Source organism: Nomascus leucogenys, chromosome 18, assembly GCF_006542625.1.
Source record: "Nomascus leucogenys isolate Asia chromosome 18, Asia_NLE_v1, whole genome shotgun sequence".
Taxonomy (NCBI): Eukaryota; Metazoa; Chordata; class Mammalia; order Primates; family Hylobatidae; genus Nomascus; species Nomascus leucogenys.
In genome coordinates this window covers 85364824-85384810 of record NC_044398.1, presented here as the reverse complement: position 1 = coordinate 85384810, position 19987 = coordinate 85364824, and the positions used below count along the sequence as shown (strand labels likewise).

At 41.1% G+C, this 19987-nt stretch overlaps 2 protein-coding genes across 5 annotated transcripts in view; both read right to left on the bottom strand.

Annotated features, from left to right (window-relative positions):
• Positions 1–1022: 1022 nt before the first annotated feature.
• Positions 1023–11026, bottom strand: ARL6IP1 (ADP ribosylation factor like GTPase 6 interacting protein 1). Its single transcript, XM_030797962.1, has 6 exons — positions 10775–11026; positions 8030–8163; positions 7255–7374; positions 4854–4971; positions 3995–4079; positions 1023–2750 (listed from the first exon to the last, which is right to left on the bottom strand). Exons 1-6 carry the CDS (start codon positions 10850–10852, stop codon positions 2632–2634), a joined length of 654 nt encoding a protein of 217 aa, XP_030653822.1. The 5' UTR covers positions 10853–11026; the 3' UTR covers positions 1023–2631.
• Positions 11027–14201: 3175 nt separating this feature from the next.
• SMG1 (SMG1 nonsense mediated mRNA decay associated PI3K related kinase) overlaps positions 14202–19987 on the bottom strand; it is a 116795-nt gene continuing 111009 nt past the window's right edge. For 3 of the 4 annotated variants that reach the window (XM_030797958.1, XM_030797959.1, XM_030797961.1), the window contains exon 63: positions 14202–19038. In XM_030797958.1, the coding sequence (XP_030653818.1) occupies positions 18961–19038 (78 nt within the window). In that variant the 3' untranslated portion in view covers positions 14202–18960. The remainder of the gene's footprint in view (positions 19039–19987) is intronic. The other variant, XM_030797960.1, reaches the window with a different exon arrangement.

The following is a 19987-nucleotide window of genomic DNA, read 5'->3' as shown; positions in this document are numbered from 1 at the left end:
TGGGACTACAGGAGTGCGCCACCACGCCCGGCTAATTTTTGTATTTTTAGTAGAGACGGGGTTTCCCCAAGTTGGCGAAGATGTTCTTGATCTCCTGACCTTGCGATCCGCCGGCCTTGGCCTCCGAAAGTGCTGGGATTACAGGCGGGAGCCACCGCGCGGGCCTTAATTTTTATTTTAGTTTACTTTTGATACGGACTGTCGCTCTGTCGCCCAGGCTGGAGTCCAGTGTCGCGATCTTGGCGCACTGCAGCCTCCGCCTCCCGGGTTCAAGCGATTCTCCTGCCTCAGCCTCCAGAGTAGCTGGGATTACAGGCGCCCGCCATCACATCCGGCCAATTTTTATATTTTTAGTAGAGACGGGGTTTCACCATGTTGGCCAGGCTCGTCGCAAACCCCTGACATCAAGTGATCTGCCCACCTCGGCCTCCCAAAGTGCTGGGATTACAGGCGTGAGCCATCACACCCAGCTAAAGTATCTTTTTTTTTTTTTTTCATTAAAAAATAAGTGAAGCTCAGACAAAAGTCACCCAACAGTTGTTTACTGAGCACCCATGTACCAGACGCTAGCAAGGCCCAGGGGTACGAGGTGCCCACACAGGCACCATTTACCCAGTTCTGTCCCTGCCGGTTCTTCGAGCTTCCTCCTCTCTCACACGTCATCATTGGCCCCTGCTCATTCGTTGCATTTCCTCTTCCCTCTAGCATGGTGCCTGGATATTTGCTAAATAAATAAACTTAAACCTTTTATTTTTGTTCTTTTTTAAAATTTTTCATAGACAGGGCCCTGCTCTGTTGCCCAGGCTAGAGTGCAGGGGTACACTCGGCTCAATGCAACCTCAAACTCATGGACTCCAGTGAACCTCCTGCCCAGGCTTCCCAAAGTGGTGGGATTACAGGTGTAGCCACCATGCTCTTAAAGCGTACCTTATAGACATGTAAGGACCACACAGCATACTTCATTAATCAGATTCAAAAATCCAATCGTAAATATTATATTGGCTAAGTTATAAAGACAGACATGAAGATTCCAGCTTTTTTTATTTTTTCCCCTTTTACACAAAACAAAGTAGAAGAAACAATACAGGATTAAAACTGCAAAAGTAGTTAATCAGTAGAACATGTATACATAAAAAAAATCCAGATAGGAAGACAGGCTTATTTACAATGAAAGTAAGGTAAAATTAAGGTAGTTTTCTTATGAAATATTAAAAAAAAAAATCAAACATATGCTACAATGGGCACCACTGTTTACAGCAATATTAAAGAGAAAACAACACTTATTTAATAGGGACAGATATACCACAAGGTACAACATCAGTGCAATAAATTCACAAAACTATATTACAGCTAGTTAATCAGTTTAAGAATTGTTCCCACGTCAGTCACATTTTTTGGCCCTCAGAAGTTCATTCCTAAAGATTTCAACTACTCTAAATTTCTAGCTACCAAGAAGTTACGAATGATTATAAGAATGATTATAAGAAGCTTTCCAAGGAGTTATGAAATCTTTGTAGACCAGAGGCCAACTATCATCACCTCAAGTCTGCTCTCACCAACAGCCCTTGTGTTTTTCAGGGAGAAATCTCTAGGAAAAAAGTCAAGACACCAGTGTAGTCACTATCTCCCATGTGAAACCTAGGGGACTAAAATGGCCAGTATTACCATAAAATGAGAATTTTGAGGTTTACCTTAAAAGGCTTATTCTGGTCTCAAAAATTAGGAAAGATTATCTTCTACTGAAATGAATCTTGACTAGACATAGAAGACTGCTGTCCTTTTGCTGGTCTTAGAGTGAAAGGCATAGACATAAGTCTTAACCTACTGTATACTATAGCTAATGTCAGCTGAAAATCTGAAATTAAAAGTATGCTAGAAATCCTAAATGCAATCTTTTGGAAGTCTGCTATTAAAAAGCCTTTAAGGATTTACTAACTTCAAGTCTAAGTGCAAGGGGACAAAAGCTTAAGCCTGTCAGACATTCCTTTTTTTGGACAAAAAGATCAAAGTTTCCTACAAATTGCTAAGCTTTGCACAAGGGAGAAGCCTACACGTACTAGCGCATGGAATCAGTTTCATTTTATTTCATGGGGACTCTTCTCCCACCGGAAAGAAACAGAATGAGGAATGAATCTTAATTGGTCTCTTCATCAGAAGTGGTAAACTTGGTCTCTATATTCATGAAGTCAGACAGTTTTTTAAGCAGACTGTGGAAGCAGACAGAAACAGCTTCCTGTAGCCACAGACCACTACATGGTATCTAAGCTAAAGCAAAGATAAACACTTACCCAGATTCACTTGAACTGTACTAAAGGGCAAGGTTCACCACTACAAAAAGGAAGTTGTCTAAAAGCAAGAATTCAATTAACGCTGGATAAGAACAATCAAACAAATCATACACACTAATGAGTTGTCCATGAAGCCAACTGCTAAGAACGCACTCAACTATACGCGACATGAAGACACTATGCACAAAGCCTTACTTGGCGAGTCTGAATTTCTACTAACTAAGGGCAGAGTGAGGGAGAGCAAAGAGCTACTTCCGTAACATTTTAGTATCCAGATAGTACAGCAGAAACCGTTCCCAGGGCAATGGGTGCTGCATTAATCACACTGATTAAGGCAGATGAATCATTCATTTTTCTTTTCTTTTTGTTTGAGAAGTTTGTTTATCTCCCTCTTGGCCATTCCAATGTACTTCGAAATGATTCCATGTTGGTTTAGCCCAGGAAGCAATAGTAAGGAAGTCACTTAAAATAAAAAAACAAACAACATTAAGGAGGCAGCAATTAACTTGCTAAAGGTTATCACTTTTTTTTTTTTTTTTTTTTTTTTTTTGAGACAAAGTTTCACTCTTGTTGCCCAGGCTGGAGTGCAATGGGGAGATCTTGGCTCACCGCAACCTCCGCCTCCCAGGTTCAAGCGATTCTCCTGCCTCAGCTACCCAAGTTGCTGGGATTACAGGCAAGCATGCACTACCACACCCGACTAACTTTGTATTTTTAGTAGAGACGAGGTTTATCCATGTTGGTCAGGCTGGTCTGGAACTCCCGATCTCAGGTGATCCGCCCGCCTCAGCCTCCCAAAGTGCTAGGATTATAGGCGTGAGCCACCATGCCCAACGACAAGTCTCACTCTTTTTGCCCAGGCTAGAGTGCAGTGGCACTTTCTCGGCTCACTGCAACCTCCACCTCCCAGGTTCAAGCGATTCTCCTGCCTCACTCCACCAAGTACAGTAGCTGGGAGTACAGGCACCTGCCACCACGCCCAGCTAATTTTTGTATTTTTAGTACACATGTGATTTTGCAATGTTGGCCAGGCGGTCCCCAACTCCTGACCTCAGGTGATCCGAGGTTATTACGTGTGTGTGTGTGTGTGTGTGTGTGTGTGTGTGTGGAGTGCAGTGGTGTGATCTCAGCTCACTGCAACCTCCGCCTCATGGGTTCAGGCAATTCTCATGCCTCAGCCTCCCAAGTAGCTGGGACTACAGGTGCGCACCACCACATCCGACTAATTTTTGTATTTTTAGTAGAGACAGGGTTTCGCCATGTTGGCCAGGCTGGTCTCAAACTCCTGGCCTCAAGTGATCCATCCACCTCAGCCTCCCAAAGTGCTGGGATTATAGGCTGAGCCACCGTGACCAGCCAGTTATTACATTTTAAAGAAGGTAGGCTCCTAGATTATTAAACTCTGTAATGGGAGGAAGCAACGTGAAACCAGTTACTTCCACTGGGATGTATCCCCAGAAACTTCTGCTCTCATCCCCTGTTCCACCTCAGAAAATAATCATTGCTTATTTTTACCTCTTGCACATTACTTTCTACCTTGGTTATTGCGTTGTTTTCACTTTCTGTGAGACCATAATCGTATTTCTATATCCCCACAGTTCCTTTTCGGTGTCTAAAACTTAGGAAGTACTCAGTTGTTTACTGACGAAGTTACAGTTAAATTTCACTGGCCGGGATGTGCCTGTAGTTTTTCCTCAAAGACTTACCTATCAGGTAGGTGAGAAGCAGGTTGTGGACTTGTTGTCCCACCCAAGCAACCGCAGCAAGGGAAACGATCATGGTCATGAAGTACTAGCAATGAAAACAACAAGAATTTAATATCAAAACTTCATGTGACACCATAAATATATGTAATTTTTATTTGTCAATTGAAGAAGAGTGTGTTTCAAAGTTCAGGAAATAATTTAGCTTTTATTATCACTTTTCTTTAAAAATTCTTAGATTTAAAAACCTATTCCATTGGATCTACTTTACAGAATTTGGATACATTTCTTCCTAGAATTACTGCAATTCTATATGTAAACATTTTATGATATAAATTATGCAATCTTTTCAGTTAATAACTTCACCGAGCAGCCTCACAATGTGAAGCTGACAGATAAGAGAACAGATGAACAGATGCTTTCCTTTTTTTTTTTGAGACAGTCTCATTCTGTCACAAAGGTTGGAGTAAAGTGGTGCAAACAGCTCACTGTGCAAGCACAGCTCACTGCAACCTCGAACTCCTGGGCTCAAGTGATCCTCAGCCTTCCATGTAGCTGGGATCATAGGCATGAGCCACTGTGCCTGGCCTAAACAGATGCTTTCTAAGTATATGGCTTTTACTATTATTTCAGTAAGAAAAATGAAACAGAAGAATTTTGTTTTACTAGAATAAAAAATTAAATGCAAAAATGTAATTTTTAACTTTAAAATGATTCGGTCTAATTAATACAGGTAAACATTTATGAATGTACTTAGGAATTAACCAATGAATAAATTTCGAATTATAACTATTAAGACAAAAAGGCAAATTGACTCAAATCTTAAAATTTTATTGTACTTAAGTCAAAGCAAAAAAAGTACCATCTTAGGTTTTTCTTCCTTTAGTGTGAAGAGGCGTTTCCACCAACCAACAGCTCTGCGTCGAGTTTTTACTAGATTGCTGCAAATTTCATGGAATCTTTGCTGTTGTTCAGTGGTCCTAGAAAAAGAAATTTGCCTTTTGCTATAAACAAATCTTTAGAGTTGACCAAAACACAACACTCTATTCAATTTAAGAGCTATCTTCTAAAGAGAATCAAAATAAAAACAATGTTTCACCATTATCTTATGTAGGTGAAAAAGTCCTTCCACCATTAAGACACCTTTTATAGCACAGCAGCAAGTTTTTACATAAACTGGGCAAGTGTGTGTGAGTGTGTGTGTGTGTGTGTGTGTGTGTGTGTGTGTATGATAATGAAATGATCATCTATGGCTCTGAAGCCACATTTATTTAATGGTAGTAAAAGACTCATGACTTCTACGGGCCATAGAGAAATCAGTATAAATTTGATTTTGCTATTCCTAAATATTCTTTAGATCCTAATAAATTCTGCACTATACCTATCAGAATCCCACCAAACAGCTGTATTTGAACACTCTTTAGAAAGATACTAACTACTAGCATTTAACACATAACACCCCCAACTGGGCTTCATACATTTGATGACAAGGCAGCAATTAACAGCTCAAATCTAAATTCTTCTTTATAAATTTAGTCCCAGGGAGGGAAAATATAATCAACAAACAGCACAGCAGTAAAAATCCAACAAGAGACCCTCCAAGAAAACTTTTATAATATTTTTCTTGGTTCTGATTTTTTTTTTTTTTGAATTGCCTTTGCACTGTCTTTGCTACACAGCTATAATGGCTGCTATTATTGCCCTGTGCTGAGGGATGTGTTGCCTTCTCTTCTCTAGCCCTCATCTCTGTAAAACTGCAGTGATAGATAAAGTAGAAGGATTTCTGCTGAGCCCTGGAACTTCTTTTTAACAATGAGACGTTATTTCTTGCCCATGGTCAAGGCTAGATTGTGGCTATGCAAGAGTGTTCTTTCTTCCCTGTAAGATCAAAAAAAAAAAAACCAAAATCTGCTCTATCAATAACTGAGTCACATCATGAAACTATCAGTGGTTATTTCTGCAAACTTTCCTCTAGGAGTTATAAATTAGCAGACTGGAATGTTATCTGGCTAATAAGGCCAAGGTCAGTGATTTATTTCCTTTGCTAACTCTGTTACATTGCACATTCAGAAACTTGCCCAAAAGAGCCAACAACATTGATTCATTACTGCAAGTGAAAAACAATTCAAAGGACAGTTCCTAACACTAATCCATTCTGCTGTTGGGGGAAACACCTTTAAATATTGTCAATTATATCACAATTTAAGCAAACTTTGAATTTGTTCTTAAAGATCCATAAGGTACACATTTAAAATTCTTATATTTACAGAATTATTTTGCAATTTGCTATCCTCTGAGATACAAACAACCAAAGGCACAAGTAGAATACTAACCAAATAAAATAAACAGCCAAGGATAGAATAGCAGCTGAGAAGAAAAAATCTATTCCAACATCTATTTTGACTGATTATTTGAATCAAAATTCAACATGCTAGAGAAAGTTAAAATACTTTTAATATGATCCTTCTCCACTTAACCATATCTGAGGAGTTCATAAGCAACCATTTAAAGAATGGTATAAATAGGCCGGGCACGGTGGCTCATGCCTATAATCTCAGCACTTTGGGAGGCCGAGGCGGGTGGATCACGAGGTCAGGAGATCGAGACCATCCTGGCTAACATGGTGAAACCCCGTCTCTACTAAAAATACAAAAAAAAAAAAAAAAAAAATTAGCCGGGCATGGTGGCACGCGCCTGTAGTCCCAGCTACTCAGGAGGCTGAGACAGGAGAATGGCGTGAACCTGGGAGGTGGAGCTTGCAGTGAGCTGAGATCATGCCACTGCACTCCAGCCTGGGCGACACAGCGAGACTCCATCTCAAAAAAAAAAAAGAACGGTATAAATAAAATCAGCAACCCGTGTGTATACAGCTTGAACCTCTTCAGAAACACTTGGTATTCACTTTGTTAACTGCCATTCCACAGGCATTTAATAAATAATTGCTAAATGAATGTGAATGAAAATCTGCCAGTTTCCTTTTCTGTATTCATTCAAAAATAATTTGTGAAGTTATTATACTATCCTAAATATCAATGGAAATGTAAAAATGTATATGTACATCTACCATAAAAGAATTATTGAGTACAGAAAATTCACAGTTTATATTTAAATCAGTTATGACATTCTTCACATAAAAGCAATAAATCTAATGCTTAGGTGTCTGATGGTTAGACAATTAGCTCTGCTTATTTACAGCATACTAATCAGCCACCAAGTTCAGTAACTACACAGAAATGAGACTGCCAAATCATTATGCTACCTACCATTTATTGGAGCCAAAAATTCTAGGCGCTAGAATGGGAACAAGGTAGTCAGCCAAGCACAAAAACATAACAAAACAGGAAACGCCGGACAGAACAGATGGATCTAGATAGTAGATAATCCTGTTAAAAAAATTAATAAAGGTTAGAAAAACACAGTCATTATTACTCCTAACTAAACATGTCTAACTTAACTATTCACTTAACCCACTGGCCTCTCAGAGATATTTGCCATTTTTCTTCTAATTTTCTCACAAGTGGCTTTCCAGAGGCTTTGTGACATGCTGATATCATAGCTGCAGTGGTTAAGTAAATATCAATGGACAAAAACTCTTTGGAGTTCTCAGCACTTTTTAAGAGTTTAGGGAGGTGGGGGACTAGGGGAGGGATAGCATTAGGAGAAATACCTAATATAGATGAAGGGTTGATGGGTGCAGCAAACCACCATGGCACACGTATATATACCTATGTAACAAACCTGCACATTCTACACGTGTATCCCAGAACTTAAAGTATAATAACAAAAAAAGAGTTTAAGGGTCTGGAGGACAAAAAGTTTGGGAGTCACTGATTTACTCAAGTGCTTTAGGTTACCAAGTTTACAGAAGTACTACAAATTCTGGAAACTACAAGTGCTTATGAGAAACACATTCTTTATGGGTTCTTTATGGGTTATATATTACAGAAGACTTAAGGCACTCCCACAAATAGAAGCTATATATTAAAAAGTCTTTATTAATAAGAAGCACAACCCATAGTAATCTAATAGCTCACTTACAGAAACACCAAAGAAACCACACCCATGATGGCAGGTGGAAACCAGGCTCTTTCCCATCGGAGGACTTTATCAGCCATCAGCATCACTTCTCCCCATCCTTGCAGCTGTTCTTCCAGACTTGCAGTCTCTGCAGCCTAAATACCACCAACATTTAAAGTGATCATTTTACCACTCTCCACGTTTTTGTGGTTCATAGACTTCAATTATTTTAAAGCTCCAAATACAAAAAATAACCTCTTAACCAAATTGCCAATTTTAAACAAGTTGGTTTCTGAAAAACTGCAATTTCAAAGATGAAAACCCAATGGGTTTTTCCTTTTTTTTTTTTTTTTTTTTTGAGACGGAGCCTCGCTCTGTCACCCGGGCTGGAGTGCAGTGGGGAGATCTCGGCTCACTGCAGCCCCCGCCTCCCGGGTTCAAGTGATTCTCCTACCCTCAGCCTCCTGAGTAGTTGGGACTACAGGCGCACGCCATCACGCCCGGCTAATTTTTTGTAGAGACGGGGTTTCACCAAGTTAGCCAGGCTGGTCTCAAACTCTCGACCTCAAGTGATCCACTCACCTTGTCTTCCTAAAGTGCTGGGATTACAGGTGTGAGCCACCAGGCCCAGCCTAAATATCCTTTTAATGGTCACTTTTCTAGTCCAAGCACTGGGCTATTCTTTATATACATGATGTAACTTAATCCTTACCGAGAGCCACAAGGTAGGAATAATTAGACTCATTTTACAATTAAAGAAAGTGAGCTCAAAATAGTTTACTTTCTCAAAGTCATACAGGGAATCGTGGCAGTGCCCAGAGTATTAGTAAAATGAAATAACTTTAAGTTTGTTTATTTCAGATGGCTAGAATCGATCCGTTGTTTTTGTCATCTTATTGATTTAAACCCTTCTAAATCCATTAGGAAAGAATTTCGCTGAACAGCATTCAATTTCTAAAATAGCTCTTTGTGTAATGGAATCACTCAGATGTTGACATTCATTGGACAATTAAGGAAAACTACTTTCACCAAATTAAAGTGGCATTTTAGGGTCAATATACCTCCTCAATACAGTGTTTCTTACCACTTAGGATGTCATTTTGATTATACTTCAAATTTCTCTGTGACTCCGAACAGCCGAAAGTGGGCCTCTAGGATGAGCTAATGTGGCAAAAGCCCTTAAAGCTGGTTTTGGTAAAGGAAGAAAAATTTAGAATAAGAAACTCAAGTGTCTCTATGTTATCAGGCTGGATGCAGTGGATCGTGCCTGTAAAGCCAGCACTTGGCGGGTCGGGGGTGGCGGGGCGGGGATCGCTTGAGCCCAGGAGATCGGGACCAGCCTGGGCTGAGACCTTGTCTCTTTGTAAAAGTCATTCACTGTAAATCATGCAAATGACAGAACAAGGCACTTAATCTTAACAAAGACGCTCGCTATCTGTGCCACGGTGAGCACTAGTGTGATCTCAGTATTTCTGACTTTATATTCCATGCTTAATACTAGTGAAAGAAGAGACTACTACGTGTGGGCACTCTGCTGAGCATTTATATTTATACTTCAATTAATCTTCCCAACAACCCTTAAAAAAGGTGTTATTAGTGTCCCCATTTTACCAAGGAGGAAACAGATACACAGAGGTTAACCGATCTGCGTCCAAGAAATCCACGACCAAAGGCTTTGCTTTCCTTAGAGTTATATTGCTCTGCTGGAAAGAGAGTTGGGAAGCAGGAGCTCTAGCCCAGGATTTGTCATTTCAACAGGGCTTGAGCAACTTCTTTGTGCTTCAATTAATCCTCTTAAAAAGATCCATGCTGAGGACTAACTATGTTAGAACGAGTGTGTGTTTAAAGGAACAAACCATGCCATTTCTAAAAGCAAATATAAAATCACGCACAATCAAAACTGCCCTGAAGTCACGTCATTGGCCAGCGTCTGGGCTCTTGGAAGTTCAAAAGCCCCTAAGTAAATCTTTGGTTCCTTTATTGATTGCTGGTATGTGACCTGCAGTCACTAGGGAAGGGTAACTGAGAATACGCAAGGATATTTCTCTTGTTTTTTGCCCACATGGTGCGCTTAAATTCATAACAAATAAAAATGTGTCCGCCTATGATACCATCTCACTGCAGTTCCTTCGGATCCCTGCTTATCACTCTAAAGCTGTTTCCAGTAGTCCTGTGACCCCATCCCCGCCAGACTTCCAAATTCCAGACAAACGCCAAGATATCCCATTGTCTGTTCAGCTGGACCCCGCTCCCGGTTCCCCACGGTGAGCTCGCAGCCTCCCTGTCGTTTTAAGTTGTACCAGCTCTAAGAGAAATTCTGGGCAGTAGTCCTTTGACCCTCCACCCTTGTCCAAGTTTTAGGGGGAAAAGAAGGCAGGCACATCCAGGTTAAGATCAAAGACGGGGAAAGTCGAATATGGCTGGGGCCTGGGCCCCGAAAGCGCTGGACAGGCCCCAGGAGGCCTTCTGCCCCCACCCGCACCCCAGGCTAGTGTCGCAGCCCCTCTGCCTCCCACTTCCTCCTCGACTCCTACTCGCGGTGAGGAATCACGCGCCCTCCTCGCCCCGTCGCGCACCGTCCCTAAGAAAGGTAAGGGTTCGACACCCAGGAGTCACCCAAGAAGCCGGAGGGCCAGGCATCGTCGCCTGCCCCTGGAGAGAAGGGCCGGGCCCACGGCGGGTGACAGGGACAAGGCCGCGGAGTTTGAGCCCACGGACGTCTGGAGGCCTCGCTCGGCTCCCGGGGGACAGGCGGCCAGGGCTCACCAGCAGGTTGGTGCTGCGATTATCTCCCTCAGCCATCGTCTCGGGGATGCAGTCTCTACGAGCCCAGGCCACCTTCATTCACAAAGAGCCCTCCAACCGAGACCCGCACGGCGACCACAGCGCGAGGGAACGCCCCGCAGGCTGCTTATATCGGTCGGCCGCCCTTCCCGACAGCCCCCACGACGCTCGCTCCTCATTGGACAGGCCGAGCTCACGCCTCAAGGAAGCCGGGCCAACCGAAGCTCAGCGCATGGCTTGAAATCGAGGTCAAAGGAGAGAGAGGCAGCGCCAGGCCGAGGGGGAGGGGACACGGAATGCCCAGTCAGCGCCCAGGGACTGCGCGACGCCCCGCCCAGGGCTGTGGGAAGCGGTTCAACCGCCGCTGCAGGGGGCGCGGTCCGTCAGTGGTTCCCCCGCTCCTGCCGCTGCGGTGGCTTTGGGGCCCTCTTCGTCTGGCTCTCGCAGCCGAGGAGACTCTCTGGAAAATGGGCTACTCGGAGAGAGATGCTCCGTCGCCTGAGGCGGAGGGCGGGGACGCCGGGCCTGCGACACTTCATCTCTTCCTGGCCCCGAGGCGGCTGGGATCCGTTACACCTTCGGCCCGGTGCCCTAGCTAGGTGCCTGAGCCGTTTAGCCCGGATTTGCGACCCGTGAGGTTTTGAGGACAAGTGAAAAGAGCTCTTTGTGTGGATTTTGCTCCAATGTTTCTCTCCTACCCAGTAGGAATAAGGCCTTAGCTTGGGCGGAAAAACCCAGGCCTGGTTTGAGAACGTGTGAAAATGCACCGCCTTCTAAGTGGCTTTATTATACGTGGATGTTTAAGTTACTTAAACTACAAGCTCCCTCTCCAAAAGGATTTTTTTTTTTTTTTTGAGACGTTGTCTCGCTATGTCGCCCAGGCTGGAGTGCAGTGGCGCGATCTTGGCTCACTGCAAGCTCTGCCTCCCGGGTTCACGCCATTCTCCTGCCTCAGCCTCCCAAGTAGCTAGGATTACAGGCGCCCGCCACCACGCCTGGCTAATTTTTTGTATTTTTAGTAGAGACGTGGTTTCGCCGTGTTAGCCAGGATGGTCTCGATCTCCTGACCTCGTGATCCGCCCGCCTCGGCCTCCCAAAGTGTCAGGATTACAGGCGTGAGCCACTGCGCCCGGCCAGGATTCTTTTCCTGTTTGTTTTTTGAGACGAAGGAGTCTCGCTCCGTTGCCCCCGCTGAAGTGCAGTGGCACGATCTCTGCTCACTGCAACCTCCGTCTCCCGGGTTCAAGTGATCCTCGCGCGTCAGCCTCCCGAGTGGCTGGAATTACAGACACCCGCCACTACGCCCGGCTAATTTTTGTATTTTAATAGATATGGGGTTTCGCTATTTTGGCCAGGCTGGTCTGGACCTCCTGACCTCAAGATATCCACCCGCCTTGGCCTCCCAAAGTGCTGGGATTACAGGCGTGAGCTACCGCGCCCGGCCAAAAGGATAGTTCTTGACACGACCTTTCTTCCATTAGAGGTCATGCTAAGAAAATATGTAAACCCTCTCACAAGCAGTGGAATTCCTAGGCAGTTTAGGAACTGTGTTGAGGCACTTGTACATCTTTTCTATCCAGGATTTCAAATGCAGTAACAAGTGCTTTGATCTTTTTTTTTTTTTCTTGAGACAGAGCCTCGCTCTGTTGCCCAGGCTGTAGTGCAATAGCCACCGCGCGCCCGGCCGATTTCTCATCTTTTGATACAAACAGAATCATGCCAAATGTCCTGATCAGATGTTTGTTTCAGGTGAATTAACTACAGTTTTAACTTCCAACCTTTTATCTTTTTTACAGGTTTTAACTTCCAATCTCATGGTCATTTGTATTCGGCCATTGAATTTAAATTTATTTTTAAAATGTTCCTTAAGTAACTACCAGGTTCTTAAATGTTCAAGGAAGTCATAAATGTGAGAGAACATAGCTGCAGACCACTTACTGCCCCTAAGAGAGCTGGACAAGGGCAAGAGCATTGTGAATTTCATAGAAGGGTGTCAATTTGCTGTAGGTCTTTCGGGGAAGGGGGAGTGAAGTATCTGGATCAGGGAGAAGCACTTGAAAAAAAGTCTTTGCAAGGGAAGCCGACTGTTCAATAAAGTGCCACTTTGGAGAATGTTGGGGTAAATTAGTTGTATAGGCAGGATACAGCCAGTTGACAGAGACGCTATTTGGAGAGATTTTAAAGCTATGGAGTCTGAAGAGCAGGTTCTTCTCCACGCCCTAAAAAAAAAAAAAAAACCAAAAAAAAAAAACAAAAAAAACACAAATGGGGAGGCGGGGAAGATCCCTTGAGCTCAGGAAATTGAGGCTGCATTGAGCTATGATTGCACCTACTGCACTTAAGCTTGGGTGACAGAGCAAACAACCTGTCTCAAAAAAAAAAAAAAAAAAAAGACAAAAAGATCGAAGTAATCAGCAGCCACATAATTAGTGAATATGTTGAGCACTGGGTGTGTGATCTTGCTAGACCCACAGTAATAGTCACTTCCAAAAGAGAGAGTATAGGGTTATTAGGGTTTAAAACTGACATTTCTACTTTTGGGAAATCAGCTTTTGCTGCAGAATATGCTTCTCGTTTTCACCCAAGTTTTCCATGCACAACTTAAGACTTGTTAACACCAGCTTGTGAAATGAAGGTAGGTGAAAAAAAACAGAAGCAACTCAAGCAGCAGTTTCTCCACTTAGTATTTTTTGTTACTTAACAATGTATTCCTATACCTATTTCTAAATGCACAGCCCTGCTATATGGTCTCTCACTAAATTTCCGATTGGTCTAATTATTAAAAAACACCCACCCTTAACGTAGCTTTCTTTAGAGCTTTGTTTTTGTCCTACAGAGACAGGATGTGATCTTTTGAAATGTGCCAGATGACTAAGCAGTTAACACAAATCCTAACATCTAGCAGCAACAAATGCAATCTCCAAGATACAAAGCCAAGCTGGACATTTTCTATTTTTTTCCAGAGGTTTCACACTCCAAGGAATGCACCTATCTGTCAATAATGATCTATGGGAATTTTGTTTTTAAATACTGCCAAAATTAAGCTTTATAAATTGGGCCTTAATACAAAGAATTTTATCGTTGAAGTAAAATTTCTACTGCTATTCAAAAATACAACAGACGTTTGAGAGTAAAATAGTTACTTTTCTGAGAATTTAGGGGTCTTTTTTGAGGTATTAGTGCTATTCAGAAAAAAAGGCTAGGCTTGGCTCGGCTTAGTGGCTCAGGCTGGTAATCCCAGCACTTTGGAAGGCTGAAGTGGGAGGGTAACTTGAGCCCAGGAGTTCAAGATCAGCCTGGGCAACATAGGGAGACCATGTCGTTTTGTTTTTTCAAGCTACCCAGGTTCCAAAAGGTTTCAAGTTTTGCAAAATCTATTTTGACCAATAAATTCAGAACTTAAATGCTGTATCTTTTGAGACTGAACCTTTATTTTCTGAAAAACAGGTATTTCATACAATCTTTGCCATGTTAATGCAAATATGCACAAAGTAGGCATGTATTTTTGTTTTCCAAAAGATGCATTATGAACATTTTCAGGAAGCTGGTGTGATTTATTCAACTTTTAAATACAATCACAAAATTATATCCATCAGGAGGCATTACAACCTTTTGTACAGAGAAGCCACTATTTATACATTGTTACTAGGACAAGGAAGATTCAGTTCAACTCAATTTGCTCTTAGAATAAGGGTAAAAAGTAAATTAACAAGTAAATGAAGTATGATGTTGTTGCCACTGACATTACAGGTGGAAATATAAGGGAAATTTAAACCAGAAAAATGACACAATAACTTTAAAGAGGAGCTGAAACTTTGTCAAAAAAAGAAAAAACTATTAGCCTGTTTTCAAAGAAAAACATTCTAAAAGTCTGCATTTCAGAACATAAAATTCTTCTAAGTTTACCATCTTCAAAAATCTACTAAATTGTATGACACTTTCACATTAGCACAACAAACCACTTTTTCTAAGTCTAACCAAGTTCCCATGGAAAGCAAACGACCCTAAGTAGTTCATGTTTTACAACCTTTGAACTTATAAAGCTTTTCTCATTAAGAGTCAGTTTTGCCTTTCTGTAAATAAGGATGGTGATACTGTTATCCAGGCCTAAAAAGCAGGAAGTGCAACAAACCTTTAGGGTTTCATGATACAGTGAATTTTCCCCTCCCCAACGTTTCGAAAAATTTGGGACACTTGCTAGTTCTTCCCTGTAGGAGGAAGCTTTCTAATATTACTCAAATACTGAAAACAAAATCTACCTTCTTTAGCCCTTGTATTAGTAATTCTACCTCCTTGGCTTATGGGGGGAAAAGTCCTAGTTTTAAATTGCTGGCATTTTACAAGCTCAACAAGATAAAAAATTGAACACTGGTTTTCATACTCTAATTTTTTATGTAAAACAAAGATGCTTAAATGTGCTAATACTAAAGCATTCACTGATATTTGATGTATCTGAATAGGACTAACAGGCTAATTGTAGGTGCTTTCATATGAAAATAATTGGGAGAAAAGAAGAACCAGCTCCTTTGATTTTAGTACTGCCAAAACAAGTAAGCCCCCAGAGTTAATTACAAAAATGTGGAGGAAAATAGGCCCGGAAGACTTTTCAATTTAAAGTACTGCCTATAATACCCCAGATTAAAAAGGACCTAAGATTGCACATCAAGTCTAATATTTGGCTGTACTTGCATTGCCCTGCTCGGCATTTTTAAAAATGGCTCTTTCCTTAAATTTCACACGTCAGAACAACCACAATTAAAAAAACAAAAAACAATGCAGATAACACCAAACATTGGACAATATTAAGAAAACTACTTACTAAGCTTAGGTAATAGAGGCAAGGGTTAAGGGCAGAAGTGATGGAAGTTTTTCTTTGTATTACAAACCCTCACCCTAAACCTGGGGTTTGGGCTCTAAAAAATTTAGGGAAGCAGATCAAGAGCCTGATTATCAGTTCTCACATGGAAATCTCAACAGATTTCAAAAGCAACTCACCACAAGTGTCAGACACAAAAGAATCTTAATAATCATCTAGCAAATTACACTAAGAACTCAATGACCAAAAATAATCAATCAAACTTCAAGACACACCAAAGCAAAAAGAGAAATAACTACACAAGCTAAGCCTCCACAGCTCTGTAGAGAAATCAACTAAAGAATTAGGTAATTCTAGTAAATTAAAGACAACAAAAAACTTAAGATTGAACTTCAATTTCCAAGGGTACTTTGAAGAGGTTGTTTGTAGGTTATTCTGTACCCCCTGATTCTTAAAGAAAGTGGAGGAGAGGGGCAGGGGACAGAGGAATGGAGGGAAAGGGGGAGGTGGGAGAGAGAAACAGGAGAGGATCCCTGGTTTTCCACAGGTATTTTGTGTTATCAAAAATGTATGACTTCATAACTACAGCACTCTAACTTTTCTCAGTCTAACTGCTGAGGTCTCTTACAAAAGTTCAAATGGCAAGTCACCTTGTAGAATGACTTAACAGAGGAAGCCAAACTATACAGACCAGGGTCTTGTCCAGAGTGCAGTAAGGAGCAGGCTTTTGAGGTCATCTGTTACATCTGCCTTACAACCAAACCCACTGTGTATGCCACATTATTCTTGGAGGGACCACTTTAAAACAAAAGTGATGGATAATTTACTAGAGGCACATGCTTTTGAAGTAAAGCTGTTTTTTGTTTTTGCTTGAGTAAGGTGCCAGGTACCTCTGAAGCCTGAAAACACAGGCAATAAAATTCACCTATTTATCTTCTTTACCAAAGAGAAAGCAATTTCTGAATACTATCTATAGTGCTAAACTAATGTGAACTGACTTTATCATTGCAGTAAAAGTTTTTCCTTATGATGACAATAATGTTGCTGAAAGACTTTAATCTTGAAGTTTTTTCCTTATGATGACAATAAAGAATGTTGCTGAAAGACCTTAATCTTGAGAGAGCAGAGGTAATGTGATGAATGTAATTTGCTCCCAGAGCCTCTAGAAAATAAAGCAGCGTGCAAAATACAATATGGCATTATTATTCCAGCTAAGTTTTTTGCGAAAATAAGGTTCCAAATGAATGAAGAAAACAAAATTTGATGTGCTAGGTTCCTTAACTTGCTATTGGACACGTGGGTATTTCAAAAAATCCACCCTGCCTACAATACTTGTTAAAATACCAAGAAAGCACTGATACTGAAACACATTCTTTCATGGGTACTTAAAGATTACAGATTAACGTGGCAATCAGAATACAAAAAAGGCCCAAAGCTATGTGGAATTTTTTCCATAGTACCTTTCAAGTTTGTCTGTGAAGACGGCAACTAGAAAGTGACCACTGTCCTAATCTCTAAAATGCAGGGAAAATGTACTCAAACAAGATTATTTTTATTTATTTTTTATTTTTGACACGGAGTCTCGCTCTGTCGCCCAGGCTGGAGTGCAGTGGCACAATCTCGGCTCACTGTAAGCTCCGCCTCCTGGGTTCACGCCATTCTTCTGCCTCAGCCTCCCGAGTAGCTGGGATTACAGGCGCCCACCACCACACCCGGCTAATTTTTTTGTATTTTTAGTAGAGACAGGGTTTCACCGTGTTAGCCAGGATGGTCTTGCTCTCCTAACCTCGTGATCCGCCCGCGTCGGCCTCCCAAAGTGCTGGGATTACAGGCGTGAGCCACTGTGCCCAGCCAACAATTAAGATTTTAGTTGTGTTCTATTTTGTGTTGATACTTGATTTTAAGAACCCTAGTCTGGGTTTTTATTTTGGATCAGCAATTTAGTTTACACAGTCAGTACTGAAATGCAATGCTAAACTTAAGGAAACCTTGATCATGAATTCACTATAATGTATTACTGAATAGCAAGTTATTAAAATTGTGCAAAAAGTAAAGCACTTCAAAGACTAATAACTGAACTTAATAAAAGATGTTGGTGGATCCCATTTTCGCTGTTTCATGTACATGTCCTAAAATGCCAAGTAAACTAAAGAACTTTTAATTTACACTTAGTAAATTAAAAGTATCAAATGAAAAACATGAAGTAAAAAAATTTCAGTCTACCTCCACCAGAACATCACTTTATTGTTAATCTATCATCAACAATGTAAAACTCTAATAGATTCTCTATCTTGGTTTTTAAAAAGGTAAAAGATTACACTGGATTAGCTACTTTCTATGAAAGAAACTACAGCTATCACAGAAGAGGGAAAATTTGAATGACCTCCAAAAAAAATGCACACTATAAGCAAAAGGGAGTGTACATTAAATCGTCTGTCAGATTCATTACTTTTGAATGCACAGTGACAATTCTGGAAACTGTACATGATAGAATCACAGAAATGACTTAAATAACCGGAATTACATTTTGTGTGTGATCATCAGACCTTTAAACAATCCTTGAATTTTCCATGTTATCAGAAGTTGTTAACAGCATCGAGACGGAAGTATATGAAATATAAGGATTGAAATAAAAGTGAATTTAAAAAATGGCTAATCTACTAGATTAGGTAAAGGGGGAACGGGTAAGTGGTGGGGAGGAGTAGGGAACGATGGGGTGGTTTTTTTCCCTTCATTTCAGAAGTAAGTTCTTCCACTGTAGTGTATCTGTTACATAGCTCTCCATTTTCAGTCCATTTCTGAAATTCATATCGCATAGCCTTTAGCCTTTTTGTACTTACTGGTCAACCCAACCAGTACTGTTGCCAAGCAACAAGTGTTACACGAGAATCTGAATGCATCAAATCTTCCCTGGCTGTGATTTCTTCACGACCCCAGTTTTCTCTGTTTCTGAGCGGGGTTTTTTTTTTTCCTGGATTGTACACACAGGGTCAGGTGGAATGGAGTTCCAAATCACTCTGTGCTCCGCGGCATCCCGATTTCTTTCCGCAGCTAACCTCCTGACACGTCTGCTGCTGTTCTGTGGCAGAAAGACAATCTCCGTGTTCAGGCGGTGAGCTTGCTTTCCTTCACCCTTGACCCTGGGGTTGCAGGCCATGGTGTTGGGCGTATCCCTGAGTGCAGCTGTCCTGCGGGATTCACTTCCTAGGGCACCGAGATTTCCTAGGTTTCCTCAGAGTAAGCCCCCAGTTGCATCACCACCGACTGTGGTGTGGCTTTGGATGCCTGAGGCTGAGTTGATTCTGGTGGATGTCTGACCTCGCTTAACCAGACTCATCTACTGTCTTGCCATTCACACCCAGGCTGTCCAACCTTCATACAGCTGAGCCAAGTTATCTAGATTAGTTGCTTCCTTAATGACATAGTCAACCTGTAAAAATAGGCAGGATAGTATGTAAAGTCATTTAAAGCTTTTCAATTGTCCGCTGAATTACAATTAGCAGATAAATTATGCCAAAAGTTATGTGCAAAAGACTCTATACTTACCCTGCTCCTGTAAGCCCCTGAATTTTCATATAAAATTTAATAACTATCAGAATAAAAATCACAATAACCAAGTATACTTTAAAAAGAGAGCTAAGACAGTTATAAAGATATGAAAAGCACACAATCCATTAACCTACCAGAATGTTTCTTAAGTAAAAATATCCCTAACTCAGAATATCTCTCATGGTTTTTGACAAACTTGACAAAACGGTTTCTTAAAAAAAAAATTCTTGCCCAAGAAGAGTTCAAGTCTAGGTCCTATACAAGAATGTAATAGTGTTTAAAAGAAAAAAAAAAATTCCTTGCTGATGTTAAAATTGAATTACAGATGCCAAACCATCAAAGAACAGGATATTCAGTCTCTTAATTTTTATCCCACAGGAAAAATATGTACATTTATAATGAAGACATCAAGAGGATACCTCTCTTAACCAAATGATCTAGCTTATCACCACCAAAGATGGCACAAACTGACTGTCTCTTGACGTAAAATACTGAGAAAGAAACATCACTGATGTTGTATTCCTTCCAAAAAAATATTGAATGAATTGAATTATGAGGAAAATATCAGACAAATATAAACGGAGGCACATTCTGTAAACCAACTAATCTAGACAAACCAAAAATATCAACGGAAGGGAAGAGGGAAAGGCTCAGGAACTGTTCTAGATATTAAAGCAGATCAAGAAGTAGGACAAGGATGGACAGTCCCTGACTCACACTGGGTCTGAATGACCATTTTTTACTTCACCATGGGTTTATCAGGGTATTAAATGCATTTTAGACTTATGATGGATTTATTGGGATGTCACTCCATAAGGGGAGAACTGTCT